At 40.9% G+C, this 10,469-nt stretch overlaps 1 protein-coding gene across 4 annotated transcripts; it reads right to left on the bottom strand.

Moving 5' to 3' along the window:
- Nucleotides 1-6,214: 6,214 nt before the first annotated feature.
- LOC105039464 (FT-interacting protein 7) lies at nucleotides 6,215-9,984 on the bottom strand. Of its 4 annotated transcripts, none has more exons than XM_019848689.3 (3): nucleotides 9,771-9,984; nucleotides 9,197-9,316; nucleotides 6,215-8,987 (listed from the first exon to the last, which is right to left on the bottom strand). In XM_019848689.3, the coding sequence occupies exon 3, from the start codon at nucleotides 8,883-8,885 to the stop codon at nucleotides 6,555-6,557; it is 2,331 nt and encodes a 776-aa protein (XP_019704248.1). In that variant the 5' UTR covers nucleotides 8,886-8,987; nucleotides 9,197-9,316; nucleotides 9,771-9,984; the 3' UTR covers nucleotides 6,215-6,554. The 4 variants fall into 4 exon arrangements, with proteins under 4 accessions (XP_019704248.1, XP_073102486.1, XP_029118666.1 ...); XM_073246385.1 differs by having other exon boundaries at nucleotides 6,215-8,963; XM_029262833.2 differs by lacking the exon at nucleotides 9,197-9,316.
- Nucleotides 9,985-10,469: the final 485 nt, after the last annotated feature.

Genomic DNA, 10,469 nt, shown 5'->3' with positions numbered 1-10,469 from the left:
CCGTTTCCGGGCCCGAAAGCTACGAACCGAGGCGGCCTAAAATACCTAATCGCTGCCGGGAAGCTGACGGATGCGTGACGTGGGGAACCCCGAGACACCACGCCACGTGGCATACATCCATTTGGAGGTCCAGAGAGGTGTTAGAAGGTGGGCCCCACCGGGCCCCAGCAACTCCTCTTCCAACAACCCCAATGTGCGGGTAGCTACTTACCGCCACCTGGTCCCACGCCACTTGTCATTGTGGTTTTGGCTTATCAGTTTTTTATACCGCATCCTTTAGGAAAAAGCTTTAGTTAAAACGAGCAAGGATTGAACAACAAGGAAAGCAAAGGAAGAAGTCAAATAAATGTTCGCCACGATATAGAAGCTTAATGATCAGATGGTCGTATGGTTTTATATTGAAAAGTCAAAAAAAAAAAAAAAAAAGTCCATAAAAAAGAACAAAACAAACTTAACTTCCGCATTGCTCTATTACAATTCTAAATTAAAAGGAGAAGACGAGTAGAAGAATGGACAGCTTTTGCATTCAAAAAAGAAGAATGGATGGCTTTTTAAGGATGGATTGTTGAAGAGCAGCCGCACTTGCTAGGTCGTTTGTTCCAGCTCGTACGAGGTGGCGCTTGAATCGGTCCATGTTGGGGGTCATGATAAAAATCAATGGAAACTCACCAAGGTTCATGGTTGGAGGGTTATAATAGAATTTTTTTTCTTATGGTAAAAATGGTATTGTCACCTTGCTCTTGTTTCAAGTATGGATCCTCTGCGTGGCATCAGTATGTACCAAGATAAATGGTAGGCTTCCCCTTTTTTAAGTGCAAAATATGTATTACCCACACCGTTAGCTTTTTTTCCCCATTTTTCTAAATTTTTTATGAGCTATTAAACTGGCATTTTCTCTTTCATAAAATCTATTACTATCGATTCCTGAGCTAATTTTGAGGTTAATTGGTGGGTTTAATGAGCGCCGAGCTGAGGTTGAGGTCAGTCTATGCTGGAATGAGCCGAAGTAGGTGTAGGGATGGCAATTGGATCGGATTGGATACGGATTGGATCAGAAAATCATCAATCCAAACATGACCTATTTATTAAATAGATCAAAAATTCAGATATGAGCTCAATTTGTTTATTAAACAAATAATCCAACCCAATCCGCTTAACTCATTTAATAAATAGGTCAAATTAAGTTAAACAGGTTAAACAAGTCAGATTAAATATGAGTCAGAAATAGTTTAATCAGATTTTAAACAGGTTAAACAGAACTTAAACGGGTTAAACAGGTTAAATGGATCAAATAAGTTATCTGATTCAACCTAACCTAAATATTAAATGGATTAAACAGATCATATATCTAAAATCCGGTCAAATCTGATCTAAATATTAAATGGATTAAACAGACCGATCTATTTATGATCCAAAACCGTTTAACTTAAATCAAAACCTATTTATGGTAGGTCAAATAGGGATCAGATTGGATGGATTGGGTCATATTTTATTGGCCTTAAGTGGATGGCACCAACAGATGGAGAATGAACCTACAAACAAAGTTTCTGGCTAGAAATATTTTTCAGAGGGACCCTCTGACGCTCAAATCAATAGATAATTGAAGAATAAGGAGAGATAAAAGAGAAAAATTTGCAAAGGATTGAGATTTATCTAGAGTCTCCTTCTCCTCTCTATTTATAGAGGGTGAGTAGCAGCTCTTTCCACTTTGAGTGATAGGCATTATGGAAGATGTATGCAAATCATGCCGGTGGAAATTGTGTCTCACATTTGGGATGCAAAATAAGCTAGCTGTTATCTAGTTGTTGTATGAATCCACTCCGATGTAATTCAGGTTGCTTTTTTTGGCTTATCATGATTGGAGAATTGATCTCTTTTCTGGATTAGGAGGTGTTATCTGATTGGGCCAGCCTTCTCTTCATTCAATTGATGAGATCAAGTCAGTTAGGTCCGACCATACATCCTCCATGACTCGACCTCATGGGAGCCTCGGTTCCAACCGAGGTCAGGATGACATCCCCAATATTTGCCCCCCATGCAGTTCGCCCGAACTCATTTAAGCTATAAACTTTTGAATTGAGAGTTAAAATATGGCTCAGAAGTCTGTAAGCAAGAAGGAAGCAAACGAGCCGTGATCCCGCTGAGGCCTATGACCAAGACCTTCTATCGAGCAAGGGGGGCAAAGCTCTGCCTGTTGACGCGTAAGTTGACAAGTTCATATCAGCAACATTGTCCATTTTGATCCTTACCTACCCTAATGACCAACAGCTAAATAAGAAACGACCTTACTGTCACCTTTAGTATTTTCATGTAATCATCATTAGAGACACCATGCACACAGGTATTTATATGGGTAAAACATACATACTAGTGTATGTGTCCATGTATCCTCTTTGATGATTGTTATGCTAGTTCTGCCGGTGTAATAACTTTAATCTGACTAAGAAAGCAAGGAAGCTTTTGTAGTCTATGTTATCTTATTTGTCCATGGATGAACTTCAGCACTTCAGTTTTGGAGAACTCTTGTTTTGAACAAACTTCAACTAAAAACAAAGATAAGGTTCTATGAAGGGATATTAATTAAATTAAGTAATACGACAACCAATCGGCAAGCCAAAGAGGAAATCGGATGAGGAAAAATCATGTGGGAACAATTGATGGTATAAGTAGACAATTAGAACATGAAAAGTCAGGGAATGTATATCAATTGAATCTATAAGTTCCATACCGATTAAGAATAAGCATGTCTTCTATCCCTGGGCTCTTTTTCTTGTCAAAGTTTTCATCTCTTTTTACAATATCATGAAGGAAAAATAGAAGAATGTATCAAAGCACAGGCTTTGCGTTCGTGCATGTGTGTTTCTGACATTGACTCTTATGCAAGATATTAGAAAAGAAATCTCAAGACAACATCACAATTTCAACTCTTTCGTATTCAATTCTATGTGTCAGCATCACCGGAGTTATACTAAAAATGTTCTTTAGGAAGCAAAAACAAAGAAAATAATACCCTGTCCTTGTTGCGTGGCCTACAAACAAGTCCTATATTCGAATATTAAAAGAAAATTATTGGATTAGGTGTATCAAAAACACAACCAAAGAAACAAACTAGTCTTCTAAACTATCATATTAAGCTCTCACCCACTCCCCCGCAAGAGCCGGGAAACTGACATGACAAGGATAGCCTACAAAGGCATTTTATTCTAATTTCTCTTTGGGGCCTCTTTGCAACTTGCCAGGGCCAATTTGATATATCCAGAACGTTTGGGTGAGGACAAAATTCAGGGTATTGTTTTACCTCATATCCCCCTCTTACCTTTTTTTTGGTCCTCATGATGCAAACCAACAATAAGAAGAAGAAAATCTTGATCAAAGAAATAAATAAATAAATTACAAATCCTTTGAAATTTATATTTATTACACCTACATTCAACAATATGTAAAACCTACACTTACACTACGTTAAAATAATGATGAATGACACTAGTGAAACCATTTATCTCATTTGAAAAGTTAAAGATACCCTTATGCAGAGAGGAAGACGGATACATATGCTTTTTCTTATGTCTAGAATGGCTATAATATCATATAAGGTTATTTTAGTTATTTTTGAAATTTTTCTAGCGTGATATTTAGATCCCATTTGAGGTTAACATTGTGACAAACATGGGTTCAAGTATTGAATAAAAATAAACTTTAGGAAGGTAAGCATAGGTTTTTCACATTATTGGATATAAGTGTAATTTAATCTTAATCTTAAGAGGTTTTTATAATTTATTAAAAAAAAGCAACCACAACAAGCCCTCAATTTATCATAAGACTGACCTCTTGGAAAATTGGGTATTTGGATTTATTACGTGAGAGGGGTCTCTATAGAGAAATTATTGGTTAGAATTATGCTATCACATAGATATTGGACCATCCAATAAAAAGTTATCATATCATCCAAAAAAATAATTTTTTTTCATTAAAAATAATTAAAGTAGTTATCTAAAGAGAAATTATTGGTTGGAACCATTCTATCTCGTGGATCTTGAACCATCTAATAAAAAGTCATCATATCACCTAAAAAAGTAAATCTTTTTCATTAAAAACAGTTAAACGTAGTGGACCATGACTAATATGAACTTTTTTTGTTCAAAATTCTCAATCAAGCTTAGATAATAATGAAAGTTTTTCTCATATGGATGAATTGTGATAATTTTTAATTGGACAGCCCAAGATTCGTATGATAAAATCGTTCTAACCAATAATTTCTACTTTCTAAATGTGTCAGTCCGGGCGCATTTGCCCAACTTGACCAAAGTAGTTGCTTGGCAAATTTTCCGGCCCTAACCACCTTATCGCCCAGAACCCATGAAAGCTAATGTTGGCCCACGCCTGGGATCCTTTCGGCTCGGGTTTGAAGGGCTCCGTAAGTTGCAGAGAGCGGAGCAGGCTTGGGTCCAAGTTTTAACAACCAGGCCGATATGGGCCTTTGGCCTGACAGCCCTGACTGGTCCCATGGACACACCTTCAGTTGTCGTGCATCATCAGCTGCAAATATAAGCCCTGTCATTATGTACAATATAACAAATATACATGCATTATGAGCAGCAAATATAACCCCTTCCATTATGTATAAATAAATAAGCTCTCAAACTTTTATTATAGTATGTGTTCATTTCATGCATACTAAAGAGGATTCATGTTACATCTCTCGTGCGAAAGAATGACCGACAGATTTTCCTTCGCGACGTCAACCATTGAATTACAGCTCTCCCAACTCTCAAAGTGGTCCAAACTTTTTTTCATCCATCTGCACAGATCTCAAAGTAGCCTTTGCATGATCAAACGGTCAACATGCTAAATATTTTGAGGGGAGCGCGGTGAGGCGGGGTGGGGGGATGGTCCCTCTCGCGTCATCTTCACAGAAGTTAGGAAGTAACATCCAGCGGTCATATCTTTTTCAGTTGAGTTGGATCCACGAGCTATTAAACTAGAAGAAAAGGTGCACGCAAGTTTTTTAAGGACCAGGTGATGATGTTCTACGTAATGCAACCTACGGTGGATAAAGAACAGCAGCAACACTAAACCCCTTTAAGTACTCAAGTGGTGAAAGACAAACATAAGACAAGGGGGGATAACGGTAAGCCTTTCCAGAACCAAACCAGAATGACGCATGGGTTCAAAGGCACCACTCCTAATTTATGACCTGATGGTAAACAGGATCAGTTTTATACAGCAAGAGTACATCAAGCACGCTAAGAACAGGAGAATGGGCTGCTCTGCCAACAAAATAAGCTCAAGTCCAACCCATCATTTAACATAAACACGGTAGCCACATTCTGCATATGTCTGCTCCTGCACACTGGTTGGGAAGAAAAATAAAAGAAAAACACCAATTTCTGTTGCTAAACAAGAATCACAAGACCAAGATACATATACAGAAGCCTGACTTAGATCTTACTCCGAGAAACAATGATGGCCTTCTGGCCAGAAAAAAAAAAAAAAAACATGGATGGCCAACCAAAGTCATCTCAGGGACAAACAGGCATTATCAGATATCTCCTCATCTGGTCAATTACCAAATTTGCTCCTAAGTACAAGGTAACTAGAAGATTGAGACAGTAAAAGTCTTGCCATCTGATATTTAGTTTATGAAAGTGACATCCAAGGCTTACACAGAGAAAGCTGAAGTTCTTTGATACACCAGCACTTAAGCTGAAGTACAAATATCACAGTGATATCCAATAAGAGTCCATTGGGAGAGAAAAAGGAGGACAAGAAGCTTTTGTTCTACGTCCTACATCTGAGAAAGCCAATACAGCAAAGTTTGTTACAAACTAAAAGAAAAACCTCGTATACATGCACAGTTAATTTCATGACATGCCGGGTGCTCTAGAAGACAAGCTCCTAGATAAGCAGCAATCAGAAAAGTTCTAGTAAAAAAGGCAGAGTTGCAAAATGGCCTGACAAAAGAAAAGCAGCTAAACTCTATCCACCAATTCTGAAAGGGAAGATATGAAATATCAGCACTCCCCAAAGATTTTAGAATTAGGAAATATTGCCTATTATTCTTGCCATTAGCTATTAAATTTTGAATTAGATGGGGCAAAGAAGTACATGTGCAGACATGCGCGCACAAACCCCTCCTTGTTGGAAGAAAAACCATATCAAATCAGATGCAACACATGATAACAGAAACTTTACCTAATTACAGGGCATGATCATATAATTTCTACACCACTCAACAGTGTTCAGAACTGATACAAAATCTACTGATAAGAATTAATAGATTAAGAGACTAAAGCGCTCCATGGACTATCAGAGAAATATATAAGAAAGTAATGCGTCAAAATGTGAAATCTAGGAGTAACATGAAGAGAAAAACTACAGTTCAACAAGACCAACATACTAGGTGAAGATTACAGAAACACAGACATCTAACACCGGCCGTTCATCGAAAAAGTAATAGCTGAATGTCTTCATCAGACCACTGCTGAAACTTGGAATCCAACCAGGATCAGTTTGGTACAGAAAAAAGAAAGAAAGAAAGAAAGGCCTTCCACAGGTCACAGCATGCTATCTGTCCTAGCAGGCAACCTTCTGAAGAAGTTAAGTGGCACCGAGGGAAGCTTATGGCGGAACCTCGGATGTCTCAACACGTACAAGCCAGTCAGTAACGCCACAACACGGAATGGTGTAACATAGAGCACAATGGCAGCAATCAAGCAGAAGGTCACAAACAAGGCCGTTGCTCTTGGGTCTCTCCAGCTCAACAGGGACTGCAACCTCTCCCCTTGTGTTGCCAGATCACCAACCACAGTCTGTATCCTCCCTGCAACACTCCTTAAACGGTCATACCTCATCCGCACAAGATCAGGGGGGCGAGATGTAGGAAAAGTATCAAATTCTTCATCTAGCTCATCAGGATGTGCAGACTCAGCATGTGAGAGCCGGGTGTCCATGTGAGGAGGATGCCTGGTCCTCCAACGAAAGTACCAGACACCAATCAAAAACAGGTACAAAAAAATTGTCGGGAGTATCAATTCTGGGTACAAAACCAATATCACGAAGAGAATGTGAATAAGTATTGTAGTCAAAGGGTTCCTCCAATTGCAAATCTGATCAAACCATTTTCCCACAGCAATCAAAGGGCTCAAGACACCCATGATTCTGAAAAAGTTAGCTTTGCTCTTCCGCATGCTCCACATGTGAGAATCCACATCCAACATATACTCCACAACCTCCTTTCTCAATGGCGGCTCTGCACGGCTCAACCTCATTGATACTATCTGAGTGGCCTGGTGCCTCAAGTTATCAAGCTGAACAACGGACAAGGGGTAGAGGTAATGCATCTTTGGCAGTAATGGCTGGGAATACATGTGCAACATATTAATTAAATAGGAGCATGTGAAGCGGACAGCAAGCTGAACTTCTCCCATCTTCTTCACCCCCGAAGGAAGCAACACAATAAGAGGGTAAGAATGGGTGTAAACCCGATCAGTTTCAAGTGTAGAAAGACGGATCCTCACCTTCCCTATTCTGGTGTCCCTTGTACCAGCTGCCTTCTCCCCTCCCTGCAAGTGACAGTTATCAAATACACCGATTGTAATAACAGTACAAGGGTCATATACCTCCCACGTGTATTGTTCATTCCACTTCGGAGTGAAGCTATCTATGATAGTCCTTGTACGGACCCATTTCTGCCCATATTTAGCAACACAGTAAGCATCAGTTGTCCCACGCCCATCCTTAGTCTTCATCGGCAACAACCCCTGAGCATTCAAGATGCCCAGTTCCAAAACTCCAATACTTGGCTTCCACAACTGTTTTGCTGTTGGCCTAAGATCACTGCTATAGTGTGTCGATTCATCCAAAACATGGTACCCACCATCCAAACAAATCCTCAGATGAATCCGACTAGAGAACTTTACCTCCTTCTTCTTCTGTTCACCATCTACAATCACATGCTTCTCAAGATTATACCACCTGCTATTGACAGGCTTGTAGTCCAACCTCCTGTCCACATTCTGCAGGGTAATGACAGTCTTCCCCAGTACCTCATCCTTGTTGGGTGCCACCCGTTCTTCAACACTCAGAACCAAGTGCTCCTCAAACGGTTCAGCTGCTACAAACATCAAATCCTCATTCCACATAGGATTAATTGTCCTGCTCTGTGATATTCTAGTTCTGAGAGCTTGATTTCCAAGCATAACTTTCACAAAGACTTCAGGGAACCTGCTTTTATCACTAGGCTGCAAGTCCTGGGCTTCAATAACATTAACCCTAACATACCAAAGCTTAGGAGTGAGGTATACCTTTGACCTTATACTTGCAAGGCCATCACCTGGAACGGTTGCAGCATCTGAATGCCAAGCTTCCGGAAATGCTTCATCTGCTTGAGTGCCCATCCAAACTGCTAACATCAGCTCTCCCTTCACCTTATCCCCCTTTCGGTCTTCCAACCTGTACCATTGTGGAGCCAATGGACTGTCCGGTGGAACTCGCTTTGGAATCTCATTTAGATCAAACGAGACCCGACCGATGAAATCATCCTTTACAAAATCCTTATCTTTGACAATGACTTCCACAGAGGAAGCTTGGATCCGCTCCTTTGAGAAGGCAAATACTTGGTTCCATTCAGGATTGGTCTTCTTCTCGAAATGGCGGGTTGTGCCCTTGTAGTTCCCCAGCTTCACCTCCACATAAGGGTCACAACTTCCAGTTACATCCTTGGTCGGCAGGTCTTTAGCCTTCACGACACGGACGTAGAGATACTGCATCTGCTCCACGAGGTCATATGTGGTGGTGAGCTTGTCACCCGCAACTCCACCACCACCAAGGTGAGGAGAGGTCTCCTTTAAGGAGTACTCCTGGGGATGAAGAGGTCTCTGCATCATCTGAGACTACTGACAGGAAAGGAACAGACAGGCCTCCAACTCAAATGATCGGAAAGGTGAAGGAGCACGATTTCAGATCTGAGAAGTGTAATGTGAGGAATTCTGAAAAAGTGCACAAAATTTGGACTTTCTTAAAATGGAGAGGAAAACCTTAATAGAATCCACAATAACCCGAGATAAGGATCAAAACAGAGAGAATTTTGAACTTAGGCCTGGACGTCCGCAGGAGAAAACAAAAAGGAAGGTAGAAAAGAAATCTAGCACCTAGATTCTGGTGCGAAAGAAAGGGAACGATAGAGATCTCAGAGTACCAGATTTGACCGCGCCAACCATAAACCAAGGCCCCAAATTAGAAGCCAAAAACCAAAGATGCAAAAACGTCATACATTTCTTCCGAACCCACCACCAACCAACGAAACAAGCGTGATCTCCTGAAATTAAAACCAATGCCAATTAAAACACATAAGATCAGCTCTATTAGCTAGGAGTTCGAAACCCTAAACAGCCACATCAGCTTCGCCCAAGAAAAACCAACAAAAATGAAAAATATACGCCCTAGCCATGGGAATCCCTCGCTCTTTTACTAAACATATTATTCATCGAAAAAATTTTAGATCTTAGTCAAAATTCGACTCTGAACCCTAGAAATAAAAAATGCTTGTTTTTGTTGGAAATAATCACAGATGGACTCAGAGCATTGGCACTAAAAAGGATAAATCGCACAAAAAAACCAGTAAAAGCTCGCAACACTTCCTCAGCCTTCAAAACGTGCATACAGAAACGAATCAAAGATCTCAAATGGATATTCAAAAGACAAGCAAAAGTAGAGACGGAAAGAGCAGAAAAGGAAGAGAGAGAAAGAGAGGAGGAAGAGAGATTCCGAACCTCGATCGATAGCTCGCCGCCGAGGAGGAGCTCGCCGGAGAGGGCCCTTAAAAACCCTAGACCGGGGGTTCTCAAGGGTTCTCCAGTGGAAAATTGCCGAATTTTTTGAGATTTTCCGGAAGAGGTAAAAGGGAAACGGCGATGGAGCCAAACTAAGACGAGCGAAGAGAAGGGAGTGAGCTCCAGAGCCCAAAAACCCCAACCCTTTTATTACCTTTTCTTTTTTAATTCACTTTTGTGTTTCCCTCCTTTAGATGGAACCCGAGGCGGTCGTGAACTCGTGGTAGGACCCCAGTCGGTCCAGCGGCCCGTCCGATGGTTCCTTTTCTCGATAGCCGAGATATCGAACTTTAAATTGTATCGTCTCTTCTTCTCACCTCCACGTGGTGGAATCGTGGCCGTTGAGAGGGATGCGGTATGGTGGGATTCATGTGGTAGAAAGCCAGCCTTTCGGTTGTCCAGTTTTGGACGGTTGTGATTTGCTACTCAGGTGGGTGATTTTATTATATTGGTTGGTACCTGGGAGCGCTCTCCCGATGCGACACAGTGGAGGGATTTAAACGGATCACATGACGTTAAGCGGACGTCCCTGTCACGGAATTAATCCCATCATTATCCGGTCTGCTGTCACCGTCCGTTGTCCTGATCACCGGATGGGTGCCAAAATGGTGACTTCAATTGATTCAGTGGGACCTCGGA

This window comes from Elaeis guineensis, chromosome 1, assembly GCF_000442705.2.
Source record: "Elaeis guineensis isolate ETL-2024a chromosome 1, EG11, whole genome shotgun sequence".
NCBI lineage: Eukaryota > Viridiplantae > Streptophyta > Magnoliopsida > Arecales > Arecaceae > Elaeis > Elaeis guineensis.
This window is presented reverse-complemented; position numbering and strand designations above follow the sequence as displayed.

Excerpts from the sequence above, each read along its gene's own strand:
- LOC105039464 (XM_019848689.3), bottom strand. The coding sequence starts at position 8,885 with ATGATGCAGAGACCTCTTCATCCCCAGGAGTACTCCTTAAAGGAGACC.